Source organism: Kwoniella shivajii, chromosome 1 (genome assembly GCF_035658355.1).
Source record: "Kwoniella shivajii chromosome 1, complete sequence".
Lineage (NCBI taxonomy): Eukaryota > Fungi > Basidiomycota > Tremellomycetes > Tremellales > Cryptococcaceae > Kwoniella > Kwoniella shivajii.
Window position 1 is genome coordinate 2,806,489 of NC_085908.1, and position 27,700 is coordinate 2,834,188.

Consider the following 27,700-nt stretch of genomic DNA (forward strand, 5'->3'; position numbering starts at 1 on the left):
GTTCATGATTCAAGACGATGACGACTGACGTCAGTTGTCAGTTGTGTGGATCAAAGCTGGTATATTGATGGTCATTGCACAAGGGGAAATTAATTACCTCGTAAGGGTGATTCGGATCTGACATCGTATGAGAGCTCGTATAACTGTAAGAGCACGGATCCCTTCCAGGAACAAAGGCAGAAGGACATAGCGTCAACCAAACAGAAACCTGAACGTCAGGAGGAAGAGAGGAAGAATGATTCCAGAAGATGGAAGAAGAGTACATTACACCCTTCATAGATCAATCGAGCTTTTGCTCTTCCAAGTGCCATCGTTCGACCGTAACGCAGCCACACACACGCCTTGAAAATTGTTGATGCCACACTATCGAGGTCTTGCAAAGATCACACACTTTACACTTTCTGTATGAAGACTTGAGGTTCTGAGCACCAATACTATCAAGGCCATTAGGACTGCATATCCTCAATCAGCACCCAGAAGCTGTTCAGTCTGGCATCTTTCAATCTCCAATAGACTATACATAAAGCTTGTGATACTTTATTTTACCTTTTCAAATGAGACATACTGTAAAAACACACCGCCATTCATATTCAATTACCGTATAACCCCGAATCAAGATCGTCTAAAGTGCCACGTTGAGTGAGATTAAACCGGTTGGGAGTGGAAAAGTGACGTAGCCAAGGAATACAACTACATGCATGTCATTGCGGAATAATTTATGATGACTCAAGAGGTAGGAGTGCAATTATCCCATCTTTACAGCTTCATACTGCGTACACTTCTCACACACATCATCAACGATTGATCTTTGAACAACGAGTCCATTCCTAGCTCAAACACCCTCCTAAAGAGAACCTCATACTTCGAAACAGGACTTATAGAAAATGGCCCCTGTTGATCCTCACTACCTTTGGGCCTTTGGTCATGGAATAATGCTTCTTTCTGCTGGTAAGTTCCAAGTCTATTTTGAGTATCCAACTCAATACATCATCTCTTATCCTATATCACCACTTGGATTTTCTAAATCTCTACTTCGTGTCCACAAGGGGGGAGGGGGCGGTATCGATTCCCAAAAAAACAAATGTAGCTAATATCGTTTCATTGTGATTTGGATTTGAATAGCATACGTCCTTTTACAAACGGTATTCTTCCGACCTACCCCAACCAAGACCTATAAACTCGCTTATACAGGCGCTTTGCTCTCATATTCGATCGTAGTCTACAAATCTCTAGGTAGACCGCAAGTGAATCAAGCTTGGTTAAGAAGAGCTCTGGTAGATGAGAACGTCCAATACGCTATTTTGGCTTTGTATTGGTGGGTCGCTAAACCTGTTAATGGTGAGTTTGCGTTCTGCACATCTGTCGTGTGGGGTGTGAGGCGCAAAGAAGGAGGCAAGTATCGGGGAGTCTTCGTAGCTACAGTCAAGGGAGAGGACAGACGGACAAGAGATGGGCGATGGGCGATGGAAGGGGAAGACACAGGAGGGAGCGGGTAAATGACCAGAGAGGTAGATGTGCGGCTTCTACATCCTAATCGACGATAACCGAAGACGGGGTATCGATTCGAACAAAAGTATGATGCCAATCGTTCGAGGGGAGTGGTTTCTTCTTCGCTCCATGCGAGGAAGCGAAGTAGGAACTAGATCGTCACACATTTCTTCTCGTTTGCTATCCTCTGCAGAACGATCGCGTGCCCTGTTGTACCTGTACTTACCGACACCATGTAAATCGTAGTATCAATTCTCCCATTCGCTACATTCTCCTTATTCCATTGTTTGACTTTCCTCCGAACCAACATTATCCCAAAATTCGTTCCGTGAGTCCTTTTGTTTCCTTCTCAGTATTCTCTTTCTTCAAGAATCCACTCAAATCATAAAACCTATATCCGCCTTATAACCAGCGTCTACTGCGAGGTGAAGCTTACAGATGTTTGATAACGAATCACAGTGCTCAACCTCCTGCAGCTCAAGGTGCCGCCCCTAGACAACCTGCTCTACTCGAAAACATCTCAAGAAAAATCCAACTTTGGGTTAAATCCAATTACGATGTAGCCATGAGATTCGTAGCTTATTGCGAATTGTTAATTTGCGTTCGATTGATTTTGGGTGTTTTGACGTGAGTCCTTTTGTCCCCTTTGAGCATTAGGTTTTTTCGACGCAGGAGAGGTAAAATGGAGATGAGGAAAGAAGGAATTTTGACAGATACTTGTTTGATCACCTATATTTAAATATGACTATTCGTTTCCCTTCCCTCCTCCTTACATCTAGAGCAATATCGAACTTTTAACTCTAATTCCCAATTAGTCCATATCGATACCAGCTGACACATACTCTACTTTTACAATTCAAACAGATTCAGATCATCTTTCATCGCTCCTTTATTCATGGTTCATTTCGTTCGATTACGATATCACGCATCGCCTTTCACTCGATCGGCAGTAGGTAACGTTGTGATCTACATCAACAATTTCGTGTCATCAAAACCTGCCGCAGTCCAAAATGTCTGGTCAACAATCAAGAGGGTCATCAGCTCTTGGGGTGGTGTACCGCTTTTCGGTCCAGGTACACAAGGTCAAGGTGCTACTCAACCTCAACAAGCTGCTGGACCTGGTGCTGCCGGTCAAACTGCCGCTGGATCCGGTGCTGGTAGAAGATAATCTATATAGCCATAACATGGAATGCAAGATCCAAGAATCCAAATACCAAATACGTTAAAAGAATACAAAGATGAGATCCGTGGATGACAATAATAACGGTGAATATGTTAAAAGGGAAGGAGAAATGTATTTTATCCAACCAATCGAAGATGGGTAAAGGAGTTTACATTTGTTGACTGGATGAATCCGATCAAGTGAAAAAGATATGAGAGCAGCAGAAGAATCGAAGAAGAAGCGGATGAATATATACGCTTTCATGCAAAGATTATAATCCTTCTTCACTTGATAACATACTGATATCGCAGGAAGATGAGAATTGAGCGTCTTTCCTCCAATCATCATTCCCGTCGTAATCATCTTGATGTCCGTCACCAAATCAAATATGAGCATGTTAGCGTCGCATTCTACTGCATGATATTTATGCTAATACGCTGAATACCGAACGGTACCCAAATAATCGCCAAAAATGAATTTTGAATATGCATAAAAACTCGTATTGATTGGGTTTTCTTTCTGTTTATAAGATACTGCTATACTACATGTAAAATATGAATCAAGTTCCAGGTTCCAAGTCCTCTTATCCCACATTCCAAGTACATATTCGTAACGAAATCATGAAGAACAAGAGAATCAGACCTTCCCTCCGCTTAGAACAACAAAAACCGAAGAATTGAAATCAAAGACCAGTTTCACAAATACCTCCTCCACATTTATTAGATTATCAGATCTTCTAATGGTCGATGATGGAAAGGTTACCGGTAATCAACTTGTTCTCGAGGTTGGTTCCATCGGGAATCATGATCTTGTTACCCTCATTAGCGACAATGATACATGTACCAGCGAGTCGTACACCTTTACCGAAAGATACATCTCCTGCGACAGTTAGATGATCGAGCTCTGTGATGTTGGGGATGGATTTGAATCGCTTCTCAAAGTTCTGGAGTGATTTACAATTTCATCAGCGCATGCAAATCACAACTGAGTCGAGAGGCGGCAGAGTGCCTCCACTGTCCAAATAACAGTACTCACAGCAACCTTTTTGAATTGGTCTCCGAGCTTGACTACAGGGGTACCACCGAATTCTCGGGATTTGTCCATTGTCAATACACCGTGTTCAAGGTTATAGAGTTTAGACTTGATCAAAAGCAAATCACTGAAACACGATACATCAGCTTCGAATTCTTCTCAACAGTATGGAAACAACTTACGAGCATGACTTAACGGGCAAGAATCGTGATCGAGGGACGTTGATACCGATGGCACTGTCGAAGTGCTGAAATGACGTAAGTATAAATTGCTCGAGCGGAGGGTTCGATAGAGCTCACCTTGATAGCAGCACCGATAGCAGTCTCAAGTTGGATAACGGCTTGTCCTCCGTCTGTGACCTGTAGCAGACCAATGTATCAGCCAAGAGTCTCCAACAAGAGTCTGGAAAGGCAGCTGACCTTGTTGTTAACAATGATTTCAAGGTTAAGAGCATCCTCATCCATGACTTTCTTGATGGCCTTCAAGTTACACCAAATGTTGTTGGTGTTGACTGATCACGTTTAATAAGTATAAGCCGATGATGCGCTTGTAATACCAGATAGAGATCAACTGCACTTACAAATTTTGAACTTTCGGGTGGAGCAGAACTCATCCAAGTGATCCTTGGGTACTTGAGCGACTTCGAGAAGTCGGGCTTTACCGTCGTAATCAATGATGGTACCACCTTTGACATCGGCCTTTGTCTTGTCGGTGACCTCCATGACGTACTCGGCTTGAGCGTCAATCATGGTTTGCATGATGTTGAGATCAACAACGGCACCAAGGTTATCAACATTGGAGATGAAGATGTATTCTTTACCGGCGGCGATAAGTTTGTCAAGGAGACCGGAGTTGCTATAGAACAAGGATCAGCTGAATGAAAAGGGACGATCCAAATCATGTGAACAGCTGCTGAAGGAATGTGTCTTCAAAATAAGAAATCGACTCACGTTAAGGCATCAAAGATATCACCGTGTCCTGGAGGGTACCAGTTAGCTTTGTCGGAGGTAGTCTCTTGAGGACATGGGAGGAGAGATTCTTTGTCGACTCGGGGGTATCGAGATTGGTTGAAGGTAAGGATGTTGATGTTATGATTTTGGTATTTTTGGATGATTCGAGCGGTGTCCTCATCGGTGTTGAAAGAGTTCATGAGGATGAAAGGAACGTTGACATTGTATTTCTCGTTGAGATGCTAATGTGATGACAGAGCAAATATCAGCCAGTTGCCTCTGGTAGTCAAAATAGCTGAATCCAATGAGACTCACCTCAATTTGTCTAACTGAAAGATCTAAGAAAGTCATACCTTCTCTGACTTCAATGATTGATTTAGGACCAACACACCCCATGGTGGTACCGAGACCACCGTTGAGTTTGAGGACAGCAAGCTTGTTAAGGATTGAGGGGTCAACATTATCAAGAACAGCGTAAGGTCGAACTTGTTCGGGTTTAGGAGAGTTGATTTTCTCCCAATCACTGAATGTTCATATCTCTCGTCAGCAAATGTAAAGCGCGTTCATGTTGACGCAGAAATGACTTACAGCTTCTCGCCCTTGGCTCGCTCAGTCAAAAAGCGGTTGAAGAGAAGGAAGAATGATTGCATTTCAGCCTCGAAGATCTAGGACATACTGATGTCAGCACTGGTTTCATGTTTTGGACACTTTGATAGGGCAGTGCCCTATCTGCTTCTGCTGGAGGGCGAAGGTAAGCATGATTGAAATAACTCACTTTCCTCTTTTGAGGATCAGTCTCACCAGAGACCATTCTGTTGAGTTCATTTCTCATGGTCTTGGCAGCCACACCGGTGGTAGCGGATTTGAAGTCCTGTTGAGTTTGAGTAAAAGTGGAGAAATGAAAAAATAAAAACACGTCGACACAGTGGAGCAATGGTCGTGATGGTGGTCGTTGGCGAGTACAGAATAGCGGGATGTGAAAATTGGCAGAGAAGGACGCGATGGAGTCAGCATTCTCATACTCTAGCATTACTCACTGGTGAGATGTGAGATGAAGGGGAGGAGGAGGAGGAGGATGAAGGTGGGGGAGAAGAGAAACGTGCGGACATACGATAGCGGAGTGACCTCTTTGTCTGACATCTTTCTTTCCGGGTTCTTGTAGAGTAGCCATTTTGTCAGTGTGTCTGTAAGTAGGGGTGTGATAAAGAGTGTGGTATATGAAATGAATCAAGGTGGGTGTGGATTGCGTTTTCGTTTTGAAGAAGAGAAGATGAAAGAAGTGAAAGGAATATATGTGTTTTTCCTTTCCGTTTGGAATGAGAGGTGGGGCAAATTGGGTCAGTGAGAATCGAAAGAGAGTTGGGATGCGGAGCAGTTGCTGCTAGGCCCAGGTGAGATGACGCGCTACTTTTCCCATTTGTGGCAGTATTTTTGGAACCAATTAGACTTGTTCTCAGGGAAGGGGAGGCTAGAGATTTACGTAATCACACTGAGGGGGGAAACTTGCCATATTCGGAGTGGAATATGAAAAGAATGATAACATATTTGCCTGTCTCGGCGGACTTTTGGCAATGCAGATCACAATTATTGACGGTAAAGGAATGGGTAGTAACCTATCACGTTGAGATCTGCAAAGAGGACAAGTAGGTTGACCCGCCTTCTTCACTTGGTTCCAATTTATATCGTTATAGGCGCATTTGGTGTCGCCGACTCCGACTTTGGTAGTACTATATAAAGTGAAAAAACAAAAGATGTCGGAAAAGAGTTGACAACGAGTCACGATTGAGCACTGAGCAGTACTATCTTGAATCGCGATATCCAGTATGATGCGAACCTTACGGTGCGACAATTGGTTAATCGAATCATGAGATCATACACATAAGCAAGGCTACATAAGAGCTTAATGCATACAATGTGTCCGCAGGTCATATTAGTCGGCAAACTGACTCTCAATACTACTCATTATATTTAAGAAATCTATGATTCCATCAGTATCTTTCAGCAAACTGTTCGTTCCAATGTACGAAAGACGCCCAACTTACCCAAAAGATAGGCCGCTATACCCTGAACATTGGGATCAATCTGATCTTGAGCCGGTAATGCGTCTAGTAAAGTTACGGCTACTACCCGTATCTTGGTGACAAGGGATGGCCCATTTGCAGCGAGCTGTCGGGGGGCTTGTCAGCTGACGAATTTTCGATATTCAGACATCGGTTACAACTCACTGCTTGTATTGGTATCCTGCAATCAAATATACTGTTTAGCCCGCACACTCACCTGAGGTCAACTGATTAGATAGCCAACTTACCCATGAACTGCTTTGAAAAGATCTTGATATACTGCATGTCTCCAATCTACATTTTCACCCAAATCTGCCGCGACTAGTTCTGCCGCTATAAAATCATCACATCAGCAATGCTGCGATTGTACCTTTTCGACAGTAAATTACCATTTCGGCTCGGGGTTCCAGCTTGACCACTCCTATTCAAGAGATCTTCCCGATGGAGACTAAGTGGAGAGACACATGGGGTTAGTTTTGCGGGTTGACGAACCAAGGAACATTATGGAACTCACATCAATCTGAGCCTAGTCATAGCCAATGTGACATGTATATTAGCCTTGAGAACTAGGTATCCATCCTTTGCTGTTTCTGATGACATCGGATCGGAGAAAAACAAGTCAAGTTCATCTCGAATAGCGTCTTCCCATCCTGGAGCCGGCCTGAGGAATATGTCACATATCAGTTCATTGGACATCACATGACGTGGGAGATATAGAATGACCGACTCACAAAACATCGCCTGAGCCCACCTCGAGTTGGAAAGGTCTAGGTAGTTTGTCCGCTATGACTTTTATTCGTTGTTGAAGCTGTCTAACCTGCCTTAGAGCCGTTAACAATTCCTCCGGGTCTTTGGGTGGTCTCCTTCTTATATCCCTTTCATGCACCAGGATATCTCCGAGAATTCTAATACGGTCAAGCGATTAATCAGCTGACGATCTTTGTTTTCCTGCCTAAAGATTATGGAATGACATACGTTACGATCCTGGTCAATATATTGAATCCTGTTATTAGCGGTACTGGAATAGAATTCGGTAAATATCCATGTTTGGTGATTGATTTGTCATCCCTAAGCGCCAAATCAGCATTTCTCTTGTTATCTAGCCTAGAGTGGTCTTACAATTCCGTGGGGAAATTGGTAGCTTCTGGACCCAAGAACTCATCCGGACGAAGAAGTACAGGCTTCGCTCTTGCTACAGCCTCAAACTTGTCCGCGTTATATATCAAGAACCATGCTCGTCGCCGTCTCTCAGATTCTATAGGATCCAGATTGTAATACGTCTACGGGAAAGTACCTTAGATTATCATGGATTTACATCATCCAAGATCCTTTACACTCACGTCCTCTCGATGCAAACCGAGACTTATAGCTAGATACTGAGTCTCCCCAAAAGCGGCGGCTTCTAAACCGACATTGCCGTGTTTCTAAATCGAGCAGAATTGTTAGCTAATGCTCTCGAGGCCAAGCGATAGGATAACTGTGCGACGACTCACATTGTGAATGATGAAAGCCATGTACCTTTTTGACCCATCAAACTTCCGTTAGTCTATACCTTCCGGTTAATATCCACTATGGTCGCACTCACTTGATGCAGATTAGATCCAAATTAGGATTATCCATCTCCCTTCTAGTCACGGCGTAACACGCTTTCAAGCATTTATCCGATAGACGTCTCGTACTTTCTGCTGACATGCCGAAGTACGATTTCGGAACCTTATTACCACAATGTCAGCTCAGACCTTCTATACATCAATCCTGTGCTAATGACAAGGGTGTGACGATTGGTCAGACTCACATGTATTAGCGTCGTAGCGATCATAGCCATTATCAAAGCAAAGAACATCGGTCTTTTCTCTTCTTCATGCGTGGATAAATCAGCCATGAACGATGGACGATGTATCATTGGTATGATGCAATGAACCTGTACAATACAGTATAACAAGTATAAGCAACTATGTCATGTGCTTCTCGACTGCTCTAGTGTACTTACGTGGTCAAACCAGAGTCGTATCGTGTTCATAGCCATTTCTCGAGGTAAGACTGCTTCTATAGATATCGAAGGCGGTATTGAAGCTTCGCTTAGTGCCACTGATGGCGAAACTTCGTTATTTGGCGAAGTAGAATTGATAGCTGACATTGGTGCATGAGCGGAATTTGCGAAATCTTGAGAAGCGACAGATGGCACCGAAGGAATGGAAGTAGGAGCTTGATGTATTTGATGCGGAGGAATAGCATGGTTGTGATTCGGTTCATGATATGAGAAGCTTCGCGGTGGGATTGCAGGAGGGGGTTGCGTATGTGTGTGATGAGAGTAATCAGGTGGAGAAGGGTAATATGGACGGGGTGAATGATGAGTTGGATTGTTCGGTATTATAGCTTGGGAGTTATGATGATATAGCTGAGGAATGGGTATGAAAGGTGAAGGTTCTGGATTCGGTTCTGAACGTTGTTGTTGTTGTTGTTGTTGTTGTTGCGCTGGCCGTGAAGGCAATTGTGGGGGCGGATGAGGAGGCTGTTCGCGCGAATACTATAACACGCAAATCAATACGTCATTAATCAGCTAACAATCATGAACAAACAGGCGTGATACTCACTTGTGCATTCGAACGATGACCGTTATTGCCATAGCCATTTTCCAAAGTAGGAAAACCTCCTGCATTGAAGCTCTCTCTTCGATTATTGTCAATCAAGCTTTCTCGCGTAGCACCGTTGTTAGAGTTCTCTCTATGAATTGACCCTTCTTCCTCGGAGCTGCTTGACCCTCCTGTGTTTGGTCGAATCTGACCAGAGAGGACATCGCCTCCTCCTTGCGATTTTCTTCTGGCTCTTTGTTCTTCTGCCAATCTTTCCACCACACGATTCTTGCGACCCCGCCTCTTCCGCTGATATAGATATGAGCAATCAAGATTCCATTCTCGACAATGCTGTAGATTCCTGCGCGTCAGTGATGTCCCACTTTACGCACTACAGTGGGGAAATGTGTTTGTCCAAGGAGATCGATCATCACTCACTTCACATGGTACTGTAGCGGTTGCTTCTGCTCCGAGTTCAATTACAGCTGGTCTCCCTGCGCATTTCAATTTCCTGGTTCTACAGGCATCACAGCTAGGTGGTTGTTTCTTATTCAAAGCTTCCACCATACTGGCCACACTAGCATGGACATCCCCATTATTACCCGAGCCCGAATCTGGACCATGAGAAGGTCCAGCGAGGTATTTACTAACTACAAAGACGTGTTGCGACGGTCCGGTGGGAACTGAATTCGACATGCGACGCGAATTCGTCGGTGACAGCGATGGGACTCTAGGCATCTTGCATGATATCCTTTTGATTCGTCCACACTGGAAATTGGAAAAATTTATCTTATCTCGGTAGAATGGTGGAGTTTATTGATATCTGTTTCATACTCGAGTTACGATTCGTTATTTCTTGACAGAGTGATGGCGATTCGTAGGTGGATCGTTGCGGAGGCTCCGTCAAAAAAGTGTGAGAAGATGTTTCGGAAATAAGCTTAAAATATTGCTAGTACGTCTCGGGCATGGAAGAATGAATTATTGCTATGAGTCAAATCAGAGTGAAGGGTGGATCAAGAATGTTGCTTTGTTACCTTCGATGTCTCACGGAATAAGGTATTGAATGGGATATGACACTTTGAATGATTTGATCAGATGACTTTCGTTTTGGTGTTTGTAACGATACCGAACAACCGGGACCCCATGGTCGTGATTCCGAACATTTTTCATTGATTTAGGGTTTCTTTACACTACGTCTTCTGTTCATACAGTTACGCGGACGCCCAAGGTTCTACACCCTCCGCACTGTCGTATGCACATGCAAACCCCCTGGTATGCCCAGACTTCCTAAGGCAAGCGGGCTGTGGGGAGTGATGTGGCCCCCTCTTCTGGGTATTGGCGTTTATGACGTTTCGGCCTTAATTACACCGACAACAGACCCGTTTGACCTTGAGCGAGATTGTGGCATTCATTATTGGATTAAACGTATTTTGAAGCTGATGTTTCCAGGTTCTCAGCCATTCTGGACTACCTTTCCCTCATTTGCCTGCATTCATCCTTTACTGACAACCCGATGCTGTACATGCATTTTTGAGGTGGTATTGCCTTCCATGGGGAATGAGATCTGTTTCCCGCGACACTAGAATCTAGTAGGAACAATGGCAAATATCGAGTGATCTCTGAACCAAAATTACCAAAAGAAGTATTCGAAAGCTCACGTCATCGGTGATGATATTCTGCCGTTCTTCAGATAATTGAACACCTACTGGTATCTAATTAGCGTAGTATAAAAAGATATTCTTAACTCATTTACCTTTTGTACGTATCAAACCCATTTCATTTCTGTTCATCTCTGTACAAAAGATAGACGAAAACAAAGATAATAGTACACGAAAACAACCAATCAACAAGACGACAGATAATAGACAAAATGCCTCGAACTATCACTCTTTCTGACGGAAAAGCTATCCCTGCTCTCGGTTGGGGAAATGGATCAGGGGGATTGAACGGTAAAGAAGATCCTGCTATTGAATTTGGTATTACAGCTTTGAAAGCTGGTATCGTGAGTGCTTGGTCATACAAAGTTCCTCCAATGCCTCGAGGGCTGCCAAACGACGATCGGAATGGCATTGTAGCGAGCGGTCTGTCAGCCATTGCAGTCTTGAAAGGTCCAAATGGGGCTTTCCGCCGACTAGTCTTCGTTCTATGGCGTTCTGCCTGCCATTAGTCTGGACTATCCGTCATTACGAAATGAATGCCCGCTGATATACCTTTGCATTTTTCTTAGAAACACATCGACACAGCTGAGCTCTACAAGGTGAATACAGCGTTTCTTACTGGGCAGGAGTATGATTATTGACCGTTGATACTCTATCAGACCGAAGTTGCTACTGGAGAGGCCATCAAACAAGCAGGAGCGAAAAAGGATGACATCTGGGTAACCAGTAAAGGCATGTCACATGTGAAGTGTTATATGTAACCCTGAACTAAACGCTGACTATTTCCACCATCAACATAGTATCTTCACCTGGTAAGCATCTGGACGGATTTCACGGAATTAATCATGCCAATCAAGAGTGACGACTGATCATTGATTGTGACCTCCAATCAGGGCTCTCTGCAGCTCCTGAAGCACTGAAAGAGAACGTTAAAGATCGAATTGCCAAATTAGGTTTCAAACCTGATTTACTCCTCATTCATAACCCCTTCGTACCAGAATCAGGCAAAATCGCTCAATTCTGGACTCTCCTCGAAGATTTAGTGCTTGATGGTACTCTTGAAGGTGTCAGTTTGGGTGTCAGTAACTATAGACCTCAAGATTTGAAAGCTGTTTTAGACGTGGCTAGAATTAAGCCTGTCGTTAACCGTGAGTAAAGAATATCAGACACTGGTTTTCATGATTTAAACAAAATTGAGATTGATGTTTTTTTTAATGGATAATTGTAATTTAGAACTTGAATACCACCCTTACGTGCTTACTCATCTTCAGCCTGTCCTTGATATTCATGCTCAACATGGTATCGTGACTGAAGCTTACGGCCCACTCACTCCTCTTCTCAGACACCCAAGTGGTGGACCCATCAAACCTATCCTCGAAAGAATCGCAGGTAGACTTTCCAAAGAAACAGGTAAAGAAGTAGATGCTCAATCAGTCTTACTCTTATGGACCATCCAAAAAGGTGTCGTGGCAGTAACTACTTCTACCAAAGTTAAGAACATTGAAAAAATAGTTCAAGTTGACACTCTACCTGATTTGACTCAAGAGGAAATTAAAGAAATTGAAGAGACTGGAAGAAAAGTTCATTTCAGAAACTACAAGGTGAGTTGATCTACACCCCCACGGAAAACGTAAACTTGAACAAATGTTGATACTGTTTGATTTGCAGGAACACATGGAGAAGGATTTTGCTACTCCCAACCTCCCCGAGGACCTCTAAGCAGTCCGCATAAAAAGTGACAACTGTGGACATACTATATGATAGAATAATAGGATTAGAAGATGAGAAGAAGTAAAACGCCTTTATCACGAATGTCGTCGTCTTTATGCCAGTGAATAGCAATCAGCATGCACGCGTGAGATGGAAATGAGATGGAAGTGCAATATCTGCACGAGCCTGAGTAAAATAAAGTTTGTCCAACTAACATCTCGAGGTGTCAGTGTGGAGAGACGGATGTACTCAATCTCTACCGAACCGTCGAGGCTTGTTTCAACAGGTCATGAACTTTGTTTGACTCCAATCGTCTACCTCGCCCAGTTGGTACCAGCAGGAAACGACCGACGGTCAATGCATGACCCATGAAAAAGCGGACGTGGAATATCCAGCAGAAGAAGATATTGACGTTTCATTCATGCTTGCTCTAACCTAACTGCTTGAATGGATGTTTGATATATCGAAGGAACGAAATGTGTCCAAGACGTTCGGTCTCGGTCTGCATAGACCTGGCCTTTGAGGCAGACTGATACATGCACTGACCATGCGTTTCGCTCCTGTATAAGCAGCTTTTTGCAAGGGGGATTTTGCCATCGACATATCCATACACTTTATAAGAGTTACTCCCCTTAATCCAACGTTGTAAGACCAACAATATAGTTGTATTAGGTTATGCACCTTCGACTGCTTTGATCCAATATCCCAAAAAACCCAACCCGATAGCCATTCTCGATAAAAACTCAGAAAGGATCCTCAAGACTTCAGATCTAGATGACGAAATTAATCTTACAATTATTCACTTACTTAGGACAATCCAGAACGACGTTTTAGGGGTAACGCACACTAGAAATTGAAAAGAGGTTAAAGAATTTGAAAAGGGTTTTGAATTACCTCTTTTATCCGAAAAGGAAATTGATGAGATTGATCAAGTTGGAAAACTTGTTCATCATAGATCATATCCTGTGAGTTCCAAACACAGTATCTCATTTAGAGCTGAATCGATTGTGTTGAGTATGGTCTTTCACTCGTTCTCAAATGTGTTATGTATGCCGATGTCATGATTTCATTGTAGATGAGTATGGAGAGTCCTTGTGAACACATGATCGTTCAGCGGATATCGAAAGTGGTCAGATTATGGAAGTCTTTCAGATCATGGATTGGAACAGATTGTTGGGACCGTAGTTTGGTTGAGTCGTGATAGATGCAGAAAACTTTCATAGATGATCGGTATTTATGCAAATAGTCGTGCAACAAGCGGCTGGCAGTCTCAGTACACCATTGAATACAGTGTATAACAATTGTGTATTCTTATTCTTAAGACACGATAAAACGGTGGAGAAAACTCCCAGATGTCTGGGACATTTCATAGCATATTCAAATAGATATTCATACAACAAGAACCTCGAAATGGATATTACAGTCTTTAGATCTTCCCCATTACCCTCACTTCTATACCTCGACGGTGTATCATCATCGTCTCAAAGCAGCTTTGATTAGTTCCCCTGCTTTCTTCTTTTCCCCATCTTCAATTCCCACACCGTCCAACTTGTTCAAGGCGGGACAAGCGTGCATTACAAGACCCCTGTATACCAATCGCTGAGAATACCATTCATCCGGTAGGTTCTTTCTGAACCTAGCATCATATGAGGTCCACGTTGACGCAGGGGCCGCCGAGACTGGTTTTGATGGATCCAAGGCTGATTGAGCCGATGCAGACGGTAACATCAATGGGAAATAATATGATAACGTTGAAGGATTCATCCTGAAGAAAAAGATCATCTCTTCACATCAGCACGGATCATTGTGCGAATAAACGGTTGACGGGACATACCTGAAATCAGCTTCTTCCAAACTTGTTAATCCTTTCAATCCTTCCAACACCTTTTTACCATTTGAATCTTCACTGCCTAATCGTCCACCTACAAGAGTCAATTTCCTCAATCCTTTTTGTCCCTTTACGCCATCTAGATTGGGTAGATGGTTGTAGTTGACATTGAGAACTTTCAGATTAGGCATTTTCTTGGCGAAATCTTTTGGCCAATTTGATAAACGACAAGCAGCAGCTTCTAGATAGACCAAGGCATATAGTGGTTTAGAAGGGAAGAAATCTGTTGATAACGAATTACCAGACAAATATAGTCGTTTGACATTTTCCAAGTCTTTCGCTGTCAGTCGTAAGCTTGTTGATCGCTGATTTCTCAAAGACAGGTTTTCCAATCTACCGTTGCTCGAAGAAGAATCTGATCTTGAAAGATGACTAAGCTTATTACCGTCCGCATATAACGTTCGAATTTTAGGGAATGACGATAAATCGAAATGATCTATATCATTCGCACTATATCGAAGTACTCGAATACTCATCATGGGTCGAGTCGGAGCGAGGTGTTCAAGCCGGTTTCCATCTGTTGAGGAGAATATCAGCTTAAGTACAACCATTTATTTACCCGAGACTTGTCAACTTACCTAAATTGAAAGAGGCGAGGGATGTTAGCTTGTGCAAATCCCGCACGAATCTAATCTTATTACTGGCTACGTTGAGGGTTTCCATCTTCGCCCACTTAGCGTTGCTCAAATCCAAGCTTTCGATTTGATTGTTGGCACACGAGAGCTTGATCAGACAGTCCATATCCATTATTCCTGAGAGATCCGTTACGGAATTATTATCCACCTTGAGTTCCCGAAGATGTTTCAAGCATTGCAATTCTGAAAAGTGACATCAGCTTACAGACCAACAATGAGACTCTGTATGTGTCAGGCGATACTCACGTGCGACACTGTCAAGCTGGTTCCTAGAAATATCAAGATATTGCAAGTTTCTCAGATGATTGACAGAGGTTAAACTGGTAAGTTTATTACCTGCGACATGCAAATTCCGTACTGTTGAGGGTATACCACTGAGATATGATATCGTATTGTCGTCCCTGGATTCCATATGAGGTTAGCTGGGCCGTGATATCGCTCTAGTCCTCGCTTTGGGACTTACAGATTGGCTTCGTCCAATGCAGGTAAGAACTCCTTCAATCTGGCAACACTATCTGCTCCTTTACCTTTCAAGTTTATACCTTTCAATTCTTCCCAGTGAGCTTCAAATGGATGTACATCGGTTATCAACTCTACCAGCTTGTCATGAGCTACGCCAAATGAGCATTCAGTCAAGAAAGTGGCGTCTCCTGGATTTCTAGGTGTATGACCTCTATTGAACGATCGTCCGGCGCGGAATGATCGAATTGGAACCGTTGATTCTGAGTCCGATGAATGAACCGAAGAATTGTGAGAAGTAGGTCTTTCTGTCACTCTCGAAGGCTTGGAAGGCGTTTCATCTTCTAGACCTATCAAGCATGTGCGATCAGTCCCTTATTCGAGCGGCAGCGCAATGGAAGGCCAACTTACTTATTTCCTCCATATCCTCTAATATGCCTTGAATCCTTTTCGTTCGTGCACTGGGCAAGAAACTCTTACTTCCTTCTGGATTTCCATGACCACTCGGATCCTCGTTGAACAAATCTGAGGCGTCGGTAGTCCATCTGGTAGCTTTGATCTCGACTTCGAGATTAACGATCTTTCCAGATTTCTTCCCGTCTGAAAAGCTAACTGATCGCTTCCCACTACTTCCAGGAGTAGCGCCTCTGGTACCAGCTGGAGTCACCTCATCTGACCATCCGGTACGTTTCTTGAATGCTCCCCCCGGGGTAAGAACATTTCGCAGTGCCGACCGAATAGGCCTTGGCGCATATGCAGATGGAGTGGGAGTCATAACAGCCGGTGCGGAAGAAGCATGATAAATAATTGGCCGGTGAGGTGAAGTGTGGTCTGTTGGGCCTGGAGCAGAAGGTCGAACTTGAGGTACCTCAGTAGGTTCATCGAGGTCTGATTCTGACCCTGATTCGTCATCGTCCATTATCTGTGTATGATTCGCATTATGAATGATAATATCTCCATTATCTGAGGATGCGGAGCTGAGACTGAATCTTGAGATTTCTTGTTCAATGCATTCAATTTGTTGGTTATTCCTTGTCCCTTCGTCAGGTAAACTTTCCATTCCAGCGAAAACATCCACACTTTCTTCACTACCACCTAATCTGCTTTCTCCAGCTTCATCAACTGGTCCAAGCTCTTCCCTTACCCATCTCATACCAGCTCTGTCGAACCTCATCTTCCCTATTCGATCAGGGACAACTCCTTGAATATCATCAGGGCGTATCATCCTCAGTCCATGACCAGGCCCGGCAGCTGCTTTAGGTCCACGATGTTTCACAAAGGAAGTTGAGACCGTTGTCGAAGTAGCATGAGTAGATGTAGACATGTAGCGATTCAAGTCATCCGCGTTGAATGGTGCTGGAAGTTGTGATTCACCCATAGTGTTGTCAGTTGATGCTCTACTTGTCGGTCTCCTTTCTTCCAATTGTTGTCGAGGTCTTGGTAGACTTGTTCGTAAAGGTTGTTCATCGCTACTTCCGCTGTCGGCTTCGGTAACTCGTTTTATCTCTTCTGAAGCGCTGAGGCGTCTAAGCATACGTCGAGGACTAGGTCCAGTCTTCGATTTTGGCTTTGACCGAGATTTGGAATATTCATCGCCTCCTTCCTCCCACATCTGATTTTCGTCCGATTCAGAAAGGATTCGTCGTCCACCTATAGCGTTCGGACTGCTCTCCACCCCAGAAGCAGATTCAGATACTTTACGAGATTTGATACGTGCCATGATATCTTCTGCTGCTCGCAAGTAGGCAGAAGAGGTGGTGGAAGGGTTCGAGCGGTGTGTAGCTCGGTCAATCGGTAGACGGGAAAGTGGTTGATCAAGGGGTGGAGTAGGTGGTAAGGCTGCGTAATCAATAGTGGGTCCCTCATCTGGGAGTGGCTGTCAGCTGATATGGACTGATGCGGTTGACGTAGCTGAACTTACCTAATTGTTGGTCTTGGGCATCGCTAGCCGTCGTTCGACTCCTGCTTGCGCTGGTAGTTGTCTCATCGGCTGTATCTCGCCCTCTGATCTTGTCCATCATTGCTTTGCCTTGAGCGCCCCAGTCTCTCAAACCAGGGACTCTCTTTGGTGGGGAAGGTGGCGAAAGCCTGAGCCTTTTAGAAGATCTGGCATCGGAAGAAAGACTTCCGCTTGACGGGGTAGATCGAGAACCAGATGCAGAAGGTGAAGCAGAATTGTCTGCAGCAGGTGACCACTCATTCAACCCTCTTGCGCTGGGCATTGTAGGTGGCGATGGGGAGGGTTCGATGGCTATACTATCCACAAGAGCAGAAAGGTGTTCTCTTGTGTAGGTATCATATGTGCTTCTGAACAACCTCAGACCTGGATTTGAAGATTGGTTGGAAACTCCTCTCGAGCTAGATTGAGTCTGCTCGGATTTTGTTCTGTTGTTCAATGTTGAGTGAGATGGTCCTTCTCCATTCGCGTGATTTTCTGGAGCAAATATTGATCTTTCTGACTCATATCGTTCCGGTGAAATGCTCTCTGAGGGATGTCGAGGGGCATTGAAAGTGAACGGGTAATCCCCAGAAACACGTCGATTGAATGGTGACATATCCGTTTCTACTTCTCCTGACCGCAGTGATAGTTCGCCTAGACGGGCTTGTTTGGATGTAGCGTCTTCACCTTGAGGAGCGGTATAGAAATCCCCATCTCCAGGTAAAGCTGAATCATCTTCTTCATCCCGTAATATGGTTTCATCATGAATGAGAGAATCAGCTTCTTCTCCAAATGCATCTCGGTCGACGACATGGCTCTGAGGGAGTGATCCAGCGGCGGAAGAGACGGTAGTGAAAGAGTCATTGGAAGAGGGAGTAACCGATTTGCTTAATCGTGATGGGTTTGCAGGTGCATAAGGATGTGAAGCTTTACGAGTATGCATTTGTGAGGCAGGAGTAGGGGTAAATATTGGTGATGGCGATTCTGTGATTGATTCAAGAGGAGTTGGCTGTGGCGGCGGTATATTGCTTACGGCAGTTGGTGGTGAAGGAGGATCAAACATTCTTTCCAGAGGTAATGCTCCAAATATATCTTTACCACCTTTAGGTCCCATTGGATTTCTAGCTAGATGTTGACCTCTGTTATCTTCCACGCCTTCCTTTACTACACAAGTACCAACCCCACCTTGAACATCTTCTTGACCTGTACTTGATGAGGATCTCGAAGAAGGGGGAGATAGTAAACCATTCTCGTTGTAAGAAGTTGATCTAGTCAGATAACCTTTCCCAATTTCTTTATGACCCGAATTCATCCTTCCAGGCTGCGTACCAGCTGAGCTCACACTGGCACTTCTAGAAGGAGGCAAAGGCCTAGCTGAAGCTTGACCTAACATCCTCAATGAACCCCTTTTAGCTCTTACCGAATCCATATTTGTCGTTGCTTGAGGTATAGGAGGTAAATCTACCGGTGCGGCAGGTGGTGAAGGCGAACTTTCTGGCCATTCTTCTGCCAGTTCATCTGTATGCCATCCCGGTGTAGGGAGTACCATCTTGAAAGGAGACCTGTTGCTTAATGGAAAATGAAGTATGTGATGGAAAGAAGAGAGACGATGTTGAACAACTATGTTGATGTTTTGTTATTGTTTGTAGGTTTGAAAAGGAAAAGTAGTCGCGCCCCAAGTGCGCAGGTGCCTGAAGAGAGGAATGTGGGAAAAACAAAGGACATAAACAAAGTGGGATTGTTATTTTGGTGACTCACTTAAGAACGGCGTTTTGAGCATCAAAAGTGGCACTTTTGGTACTGTATATAAAAATAGTGGAGGCAAAAAGTCACAGAGATTTATTTTCAAGATTTCGAAATATTGACAACTGACCTGTACAGTTGAAATTCAATACAACACTGTGTTAGTACCTGTTCATTTTACAACATCGTTTTGAGAGTCAGCCAAGATGCCCAAGATCAGGAAGCGTAAGTCAGCTTCATACTCCATGTGTCTGAGCTTTCGAGAGAGGATGTGCTGATCCGAATATATTGTAGAAACCACCAACCGTAAAACGACCCGAGATAGGGCAAAGATTCACAAAAAGTCTGTTGATACCAAGAGAAAGACCAATAAAGCCGCCAAGAAAGATCAAACATGGAAGTCTAGTGAGTGGTCGACATTTGCAGTCATCATTTCCGGTCGATTGATCGATATGCTTATATTAAATTTGTTACTTGTAGAAAAGAAGCAAGATCCAGGAATTCCCAACAGTTTCCCTTTCAAAGATCAGATTTTAGCTGAGCTAGCTGAGGAAAGAAGAAAGGTGCGCTTGTTCTCGTTCAAAATATCCACTGATACAGTACTGACATTATTCACAGGCTGAGGAGGAAAAGATTGCCCGAAGAGAAGCCGCCAAAGCCGCCAGAGCTGCTCCACCACAAGAAGAAGCTGAAGGCGATACTCCAGGTATCGTGTCTATAGCTGGATCCGTCAAATCAAAGACTGCTCCTCTTTCTGGTATTGCCGAACCGCTCGCCTCATCGTCATCAGCGGCAACCGATGTGCCAGCCTTGATCGATACTGCCATTCCTACCTTGAACGATGTGATCGACAGAGCGGATGTCATTTGTGAAGTTGTAGACGCAAGAGATATTTTAGGTGGAAGAAGCGCACATGTGGAAGGGTTGGTCAAAGATGCCGAAGGAAAAATCGTTCTTCTCATCAACAAAATTGGTAAGTCCAAGAAGCTGTTATTAAGTAACGAGATTTAATTAACGCCATCTGCCTTAGATTTGGTTCCTCGAGAAGCACTTCAATCATGGCTATCTCAGCTTGATGTCCCTGCTTTCTTATTCAAATCTCGTTTACCTTCACCACCTGCAGCTTCATCGTCAAAGACTCCGGCTCCCTCATCAAGCATCGAGCTTGGCAAAGTACTAGGCAGAGAGGAATTCTACACGGCTGTCAAGCAATGGTCCAACGAGAAACAAGCTAAAGCTCAACCCAAGACCAGATCCAAAGCTAAAGCAAAGGAAGTTATACCTGTCGAACCTTTGGTATTAGCTTTCATGGGTTTGCCCTCAGTTGGTAAAACATCAATCCTCAATTCCCTTCTCTCCTCCACCCATACAAAGCATGCCGTAGCACCTTATGTTCCTTCAGCTCAATCTGCTAAATCTCCCGAGCCCACAACTAAAGCTCCCGTAGAAGTTGAGATCGAAGTCGAAGGTGAGAAGATCCGAATAATCGATACTCCCGGATGGGAATATGCAGATGACGAGGACGAGGAGGAAGAGGAGGAGGAGGCCGATGAGACTGAGGAAGCAGCGGAGGAACTTGCTCAAAAATGGGATTTGATGGAGACCAAATTGGCAGGCGATCTGTTAAGGAGGAACTTAGGTAGAGTGGACAAGGTCAAAGAAGCTTTCCCCTTAGGTGAGCTATTCCGTTATTGTCGCCATTCTGAACTTCGCTAATGGCAACATACATTATCACAGTCAACTACATCATCAAAAGATCTAACCACCAAGACTTGATGTTAGCTTATAATATTCCATTCTTCGAAGCTGGAGATGTGGAAGCTTTCTTAACGGGATTGGCTCGTGCTCAAGGAAGGATCAAGAAGGTAGGTCTAGCATACGACTGATAATCTGCAAGCTAGCTAAACTTGAGTCTCATGATTAGCATGGTACACCAGATCTTGATGCTGCTTCTCGTGTCTTGCTCCGAGATTGGGCATATAACACCTTCCCTTACTACTCTGCTGCTCCTAAATCAGCTTCCATGGAAGTCGATGCGTCCGATGAGAAATACGACATGACCGCCGTTCTTGAGAAATGCAAGAGCAAAAAAGAGATGAAGAAAGAGAACGCGAAGGGTCTAATCAGATTCAAGGGTATTGAAGCGGTTGACAAACGTGATGTAAGTCGTTTTCGGTCTCCAGATACGACAAAAGTTTGTCACGTAGCTAATGCGAGGCATACTCTAGATTATCTTGGATGATGATTACACTGCCATGACTGGTCCTTTGGATGATTCCGATGAAGAGGACGAAGATGAAATTGATCTCGGTGACGATGATGACGAGGACGATGAGGAGGAAGACGACGACGAAGAAGTACTGTTGATCGGTTCAGATGATGGTGAAGAAGTAGACCTTGAAGATGGACCTGAGCCTTCCTCTGGATCTGATGTCGAAGACGAGGAGGACGAAGAATCAGAACCTGAACCTGAGCCTGTACCAGCCAAGAAGAGGAAGAGAGCTTCATTACCTGCTCCATCGAAGAAAGTAAAAAGGGTGTCATTTGCCAAAGAGGAGAAACCTTTGAAAGGAATCTTGAAACGTAAGAGATGATGACTGGGTTCCTCTATTGCATCTAACCTGCTGTCACCCGCGTGATCTTGGAGTAGGTAGATAGGATTTTTAGCTTTGTATTTATGCATTTTTCCATCTTTGTGCCGATTTGGACCCCCCTACGATGTCAAGTTTACGAAAGTGGTCCAGTATGGGTCTTTCCACGGGATATAACGTTAAGCTTTGTTGATGATGTGATACATTTTGAGTGCCTGATCAGGAAATTACGGGATTTCTCATCGTTTTTGAGATGCGATGTAGAGATCTTATTTCCACTTTTCCAGCCAAGACGATGATGAATCACTTGTTCAGATCGATTGATCATTCAGTGATGAGATAAAAGGGTTCAGTCAATTACTCGAATCATAGATTTTTTCAGCTCTTCTTCATATTGTAAAAACCAGTCTTCTTGTTCATAAATTTGATTGACATCTACAGACGAATAAACAGTAATAGTAAAATAATCAAATTGAATCAAATCAAAATGGCAGCAGGTGATTTCAACGTTATAATGGTAGGAGCAGGTTATGTGAGTCGCTTTGAACCTTAGTCCTACCTGAGGAAGAATCACTCATGGTGATCTATTCGATCTATTTTATAGGCCATGTTCGGTACACCCGAAGGTGAGTCTTATCTGTTCTCCTCACGGTTATGCAAGATGTTGAGGCTGACTGATATTTGGAAATTTAAGGACCATGGAATATCGCCAAGCGAGCTGAACAGAAACTCGGTGAAAGACTCAAAGTAGATGCTGTAATCGAAGTAAACCCAGCTAGAGGTGAAGAAGTATTGGGTATCAAACGAGATGGGCCCCATAAAGCTTCTTACAAAGATACACTCATCTTACCTAATGTAGCTGAGTTCAAGAAAAGAGTAGATAGTGGTGAATCTAAGGAACCGAGGTAGGTCCCTCTCTCCCACGCTATCCCCAACTCAATGGAGCCTTATGATTACAGACAGTAGCGCAGTTTGTTATCTTATGCTGCTGATCCGAGCTTCTTCTTGATCAATAGAGCAATATTCGTAGCTACTCCTCCAACAGTCAGAGGAAGTACACAATCCGGAAAAGATTTGGAAATACAATTAAACAAAGCTTTCCCAAACGTAGCTATCTTCTTTGAGAAGCCAGTAGCTACAGGTCAACCATGGGAAGAAAGCGTCGGAGAAGCTTTGAAGGTATCTGAATACCTTAAGAAGAACCATAAAGCTCCCATCTCTATCGGGTAAGTACATCATCCCCTTATCCAGCCATCCGTCCATCATCTGGCTTGAGGCCAAACATAGATTGTGTATACCAAATCTCCTCTTCTCCAAATCATCTATAAGTCAAGAGACTGAAAACTGACCCATCTCAATGGATAGTTACGTTCTGAGATATCTGAAAATCGTGCAACAGGTCAAGAAAATCATCGAGGAGAACAACCTCACTGTGTAAGTCAATCAATGCTCAATTGGTGAATCGCGGTAACCGCTGATACTATCTTATGTAGTATGGCCACAAATGCTCGATTCGTAGTAGCTTATGAGCTGGCCATTAAGACAGTGAGTGCTGGGTGTCCCTTCTAAGGCTTCAGCATCGTGGACGAGCTTTGGCTGATGGAGTATGTCGTGACAGGAATGGTGGAACAAAGATATCATGCTTGGCCCTATCATCGAGCAAGCTACCCATATTTGTGAGCTTATTGCCTCCAGGAAAGGATACTGAAGTTCGATCACTGATCTCTCGTCGATGTAGGCGATCTCGTACGATTCTTAGGTGGTGAAATCGATTTCGAAACCATCTCGTACGTTCGTTTCGTCTTTTCGATCATCTTCTCGGTGCACATCATCGATACAATGCTATGCTTCGCTTCATTCATTATGCTGAGTTTTGTAATGATTATACTAACCGATTGAAGGAGACAGTGCCCACGCTCTTGAGGCACATGAGAAACCAGGTCAACTCTCCAAAAAGAATTTCGATGAATCCGCCATTCCTGATGAGCTCCGTATCCCAAGAGCAACAAGTGCCAGTTGGTGAGTTCGCTTTCTCTGTCCTGTATTTCCAATACTTCGGTGGTCTTCGCTAACGAGGGACGTGTAGGAAATACGAGTCTGGCGCAGTCGGTATATTCTTACATTCAACCGCTTTACATGGAGTAGATTATGAAGTTCAGTTAGAGGTTTTCGCTGATGGAGTGAGTTTCCCGGTTTCATTCGATCTTGTTATTCACATGAGTTACGATGTCCTGACCTTGTTGATTTTGTAGTACCAATTCATGTTAGTCACATCAAATTTATTGTAATGTGATGCGATGCTAACTCTGACGCAGCCTTCAAAACATATTCGGTTCATCTAAATCACCCGAACTTCACGTTCGTCGACCTGGGTCAGACAAGATTGAGGTCACAGTCACAGAAGGGGATGACGCTTATCAAACTGAAATGAACCATTTCATCGATGCTATAGAAGGTGGTCCCGAGCCCGAAATCTTCTCCTCATACGAAGATGCCGCTAAGACCTACGAAATGACTTGGGTTATCAGAAATTCAGCAGAGCAATCTCAGAAAAAGATCGATGACAAGAAGGCTAAGGCGTAAAGTCCGTTATAGACCGAAGAGGAGCAGGAGACGTGAAAAGTAGCATTGATCAGAAACAAGAGATCCGAAAAGATCCCCTTCAGAAATAGAATAGAAAGTAACATGCATATATCCGAGCACATATCCTATAATTCCAAGTCACGGTTCCGAAACACTGCTGTTTTACTATGGGTATCTATATCATTGTAAGCCTCAGCAATCTCTACACCTCTATCTTTGGTGATGTATATACACTACCACCCGTATCATGTCTTCGTGGATCAGCTTCCGCTTCCCATGAACCATCGTCATTGAATTTTAGAGCAACCGGAACACTTCTATTCATTTCTATCCATTCAATCTTATGGCCTTTCTCTTCCAGTCCTTTACATTGATGTTGACTAAATCCATCTATTGTTACTCCTTGAATGGTCGAAGACCTCTCTAAGAGAGATACATTCGGCAGTATCTGATTATGTAATCTATTCGATTTTAATGATTCTTTTGCGGATAATCCATAATCTAGTACATTTCGTGCAATTTGTACATTTGCTGAAATAATCGTACTTCCACCTGCAGCGCCTCCTGCTAGATACGGAGTGCCATTTGATTTTTCAATGATGTACGGACAACTTGAACTTAAAGGTCTTTTACCACCGTAAACTATCAGAATGAGACCATCATTGAAATTAGCTTTGTCTGTTTCTGTCTACTGTTTAGTCGAAATAGATCTGGGAATACGAGAGCTTACCAAAATTAGCAGGTTGTGGTTCATATCCTGTACCATTTGGTCTACCTTGGATTGAAAAATCATCCATTGAATCATTCAATACAAAACCGTATTTTGGAACGATGATATGTGATCCCCAACTTAGTCCCACAGTTGTAGTTATTGAAATTACCATTCCATCAGAATCAGCAACTGTTATATTTGATGTCCCATGATCGTTGACTATTTCAACTCTAAATATAACAACAGAGAGAATTGTTAGTCTATATCTTGTTACAGGATAGCAAGATAGCACGGCTAGGATACTTGAAAGGAAGCGAATTGAAGAGGACCCCGGAGCAAGAAAGCTGCGCAGCACGGAAACAGCCAGGTATTCAGGGGCAATGCGGAGGGTGGGGGTTAGACTCGAAGGGAGAAAAGCGGTCAGACACCAGGCGATGGAGGAGAAGGAGGGGGAGAAGGGGGAGAAGGGGGAGAAGGGGGAGAAGGGGGAGAAGGGGGAGAAGGGGAGAAGGGGGAGAAGGGGGAGAAGGTCGAGTCTCCCGCGTCAAAATGGTATGAGTAATGACACTGGAAACTTACTTGGATGGTTTATAGTAATCCGGTGCATGAGTTTTATCAGTGATCAATTTTGATCTTTCTTTGATAGCGGAAGGTGTAAGCCATGAAAGTTGTTTCTCTTCCAATCCAGGTACGTAATTTGGATCACCTAAAGCTGTTCTCTGTCCATACGCAAGCTGAATGGATGATAGACGAAAAAAAGAGAAAAAGACGTCAATATGCCCTTCACTTATATGATCTCATTAAAGATCGTTGTGCATCATGACTCACTCTCAAAGCTTCTGTCAACCGATGTAGATCTTCCACACTTCCTTCGCTTTCAGGCTCGAATTGACTCAATATCCCCATAGCTGATAACCATATAGCCCCAGATGCAGGTGCAGGTGGTGCCCATAGTGTGTAGTCTCTGTATTGGATTGATAGAGGTTGATTCCATTCAACTTGGTAACCTATAACCAGTTCACTGCAAAGTCAGTGAACTTTCCCTCACGAATCCTCATACACGCTGAATGATGTGGAAGATACCTTTTAGGTCATCTAAAGTCATCAAGCCACCTCTTTCTTGAATGACCTCAATTATACTTTCCGCAATGTCACCTTCGTGAAAAGCTTTAGATCCTTCTTTAGCTATTTTCCGTAGGGTAGATGCATATTCTGGCCGTTTCCATATCGATCCTAAAGAAATGACTTGACCTTCTTTGAAAAGAGAAGAATATTCAGGATCGGAGGCCATCCATGATGTAGATTGGCTAGTTGATCCGGGTGGGCTACAAGATGCCGTTATGAACTGAAATTATGGATGATCAATCAGACCTGCAGCTATCCGTCAAGAGAACTGATATATCCCCTCGTTCTCGGAAAATGAGGTAGCGAGAATCTCTGATTGAATAACGTAGATCTGAGCTTACATTATGGAGCTCCTGTGTGACCTCAAAGCCATCTTCAGCCAAATCGATAGATGGTTCAAACAGTACATCCCAAGACAATCTTCCATATTTGTTGTGAAGTTCTTCTAATCCTTTGACTTCTCCTGGGACAGCTACTGCTGCCCCACCTATCATGGTCGATACATGTGGATCTCGGTAAAACTCAGAGTCTACGGCTGCCTTTAACGAATGGAGTATATCAGTGTTTCTTCCCTTTTTGCTTTGGAGCGGATGAATCAAAGAAGCGCATAGATGCGTAGAAGATAAGTAGCTTATAGCGATTGAACGAATGCAGCGAAATGAGACTTACTGGAGCTTTATGTCTGAAATTCAAACTTTTATAATCCCCTTTTTCAGTTCGTATGATAGCGAAACCGCCTCCACCTATATCAGAATGATAAGGACATAGAGTATTTATAGCTAATACAGTAGCTATTATAGCATCTACTGCATTTCCACCTTTGGATAAAATCAAAGTTCCGATTGAAGATGCTATTGTTGATTCGCTCGTGACTGCACCTGACAGTACTGGCGTTTTAGACATGATACGTCGAGACCTACTCTGTGCGATTGAAGACTTTGCTGTTTATAAGGGAAGTATCTGGCTGCTTTGGCTGCAGACGACTCAACAATGATTATTACCCATATACTCGAGTATCCTAAACTCGAGTATCTTTCGCTTTCGCTTATCACGTCACTTTTCGGATCTCGGATCTTGCCGGCCGCCCCAATATTAGGCTAAGATTTCTTCCCCACTTTCAAGAGACGATTTCCTGGGCTATTACGATCTCATTTGCACGAAACCAATTTAGCTGCTGGACCTCTGGCGCATTTGAGTCCAGTTGTTATTGACAGAGATGATCGTCCAAGTATATGTCGTGTGGCAATGCCTCGGCGACGTTTCATCCTTTCATCCTTTGGTCTGGGATGAAATGGGTTAAAATGGGGACGTCACGATATTTCATACGGTTCGCGTAGAAGAAAGGGGATGATTGATTTTCATCTTCAAACTAGGCAGGTGATGGCCGATGTT

General features: G+C 43.7%; 8 protein-coding genes across 8 annotated transcripts; 4 read left to right on the forward strand and 4 right to left on the reverse strand.

Moving 5' to 3' along the window:
• Positions 1 to 884: 884 nt before the first annotated feature.
• On the forward strand, positions 885 to 2,656 carry IL334_001049 (uncharacterized protein; the record flags this gene model as incomplete). Its single annotated transcript, XM_062932809.1, has 5 exons — positions 885 to 948; positions 1,123 to 1,338; positions 1,735 to 1,816; positions 1,948 to 2,115; positions 2,353 to 2,656. 5 exons carry the CDS (start codon positions 885 to 887, stop codon positions 2,654 to 2,656), a joined length of 834 nt encoding a protein of 277 aa, XP_062788860.1.
• A 730-nt stretch (positions 2,657 to 3,386) lies between these two features.
• IL334_001050 (uncharacterized protein) lies at positions 3,387 to 5,803 on the reverse strand (the record flags this gene model as incomplete). Its single annotated transcript, XM_062932810.1, has 11 exons — positions 3,387 to 3,593; positions 3,686 to 3,809; positions 3,865 to 3,929; positions 3,982 to 4,041; positions 4,102 to 4,193; positions 4,263 to 4,537; positions 4,633 to 4,874; positions 4,948 to 5,155; positions 5,221 to 5,297; positions 5,408 to 5,503; positions 5,744 to 5,803. The coding sequence occupies 11 exons, from the start codon at positions 5,801 to 5,803 to the stop codon at positions 3,387 to 3,389; spliced, it is 1,506 nt and encodes a 501-aa protein (XP_062788861.1).
• Positions 5,804 to 6,562: 759 nt separating this feature from the next.
• Positions 6,563 to 10,003, reverse strand: IL334_001051 (uncharacterized protein; the record flags this gene model as incomplete). The annotated part of the gene is made up of 16 exons (XM_062932811.1): positions 6,563 to 6,609; positions 6,675 to 6,798; positions 6,858 to 6,873; positions 6,941 to 7,025; positions 7,082 to 7,140; positions 7,207 to 7,353; positions 7,424 to 7,597; positions 7,668 to 7,760; positions 7,812 to 7,972; positions 8,033 to 8,116; positions 8,186 to 8,210; positions 8,278 to 8,405; positions 8,488 to 8,613; positions 8,683 to 9,219; positions 9,287 to 9,616; positions 9,704 to 10,003. 16 exons carry the CDS (start codon positions 10,001 to 10,003, stop codon positions 6,563 to 6,565), a joined length of 2,436 nt encoding a protein of 811 aa, XP_062788862.1.
• A 1,132-nt stretch (positions 10,004 to 11,135) lies between these two features.
• On the forward strand, positions 11,136 to 12,642 carry IL334_001052 (uncharacterized protein; the record flags this gene model as incomplete). Its single annotated transcript, XM_062932812.1, has 6 exons — positions 11,136 to 11,267; positions 11,493 to 11,522; positions 11,583 to 11,655; positions 11,817 to 12,071; positions 12,157 to 12,524; positions 12,592 to 12,642. 6 exons carry the CDS (start codon positions 11,136 to 11,138, stop codon positions 12,640 to 12,642), a joined length of 909 nt encoding a protein of 302 aa, XP_062788863.1.
• A 1,464-nt stretch (positions 12,643 to 14,106) lies between these two features.
• IL334_001053 (uncharacterized protein) lies at positions 14,107 to 19,103 on the reverse strand (the record flags this gene model as incomplete). Its single annotated transcript, XM_062932813.1, has 7 exons — positions 14,107 to 14,398; positions 14,468 to 15,038; positions 15,100 to 15,339; positions 15,403 to 15,557; positions 15,620 to 15,965; positions 16,027 to 17,481; positions 17,537 to 19,103. The coding sequence occupies 7 exons, from the start codon at positions 19,101 to 19,103 to the stop codon at positions 14,107 to 14,109; spliced, it is 4,626 nt and encodes a 1,541-aa protein (XP_062788864.1).
• A 400-nt stretch (positions 19,104 to 19,503) lies between these two features.
• Positions 19,504 to 21,891, forward strand: IL334_001054 (uncharacterized protein; the record flags this gene model as incomplete). The annotated part of the gene is made up of 8 exons (XM_062932814.1): positions 19,504 to 19,522; positions 19,592 to 19,702; positions 19,778 to 19,860; positions 19,916 to 20,270; positions 20,328 to 20,972; positions 21,035 to 21,162; positions 21,222 to 21,458; positions 21,526 to 21,891. The coding sequence occupies 8 exons, from the start codon at positions 19,504 to 19,506 to the stop codon at positions 21,889 to 21,891; spliced, it is 1,944 nt and encodes a 647-aa protein (XP_062788865.1).
• Positions 21,892 to 22,375: 484 nt separating this feature from the next.
• Positions 22,376 to 24,471, forward strand: IL334_001055 (uncharacterized protein; the record flags this gene model as incomplete). Its single annotated transcript, XM_062932815.1, has 12 exons — positions 22,376 to 22,420; positions 22,493 to 22,514; positions 22,583 to 22,793; positions 22,905 to 23,114; positions 23,254 to 23,322; positions 23,382 to 23,433; positions 23,507 to 23,564; positions 23,627 to 23,675; positions 23,797 to 23,907; positions 23,975 to 24,068; positions 24,141 to 24,151; positions 24,204 to 24,471. The coding sequence occupies 12 exons, from the start codon at positions 22,376 to 22,378 to the stop codon at positions 24,469 to 24,471; spliced, it is 1,200 nt and encodes a 399-aa protein (XP_062788866.1).
• Positions 24,472 to 24,673: 202 nt separating this feature from the next.
• Positions 24,674 to 27,211, reverse strand: IL334_001056 (gamma-glutamyltransferase; the record flags this gene model as incomplete). The annotated part of the gene is made up of 7 exons (XM_062932816.1): positions 24,674 to 25,113; positions 25,202 to 25,413; positions 25,763 to 25,917; positions 26,012 to 26,190; positions 26,267 to 26,528; positions 26,650 to 26,847; positions 26,978 to 27,211. The coding sequence occupies 7 exons, from the start codon at positions 27,209 to 27,211 to the stop codon at positions 24,674 to 24,676; spliced, it is 1,680 nt and encodes a 559-aa protein (XP_062788867.1).
• Positions 27,212 to 27,700: the final 489 nt, after the last annotated feature.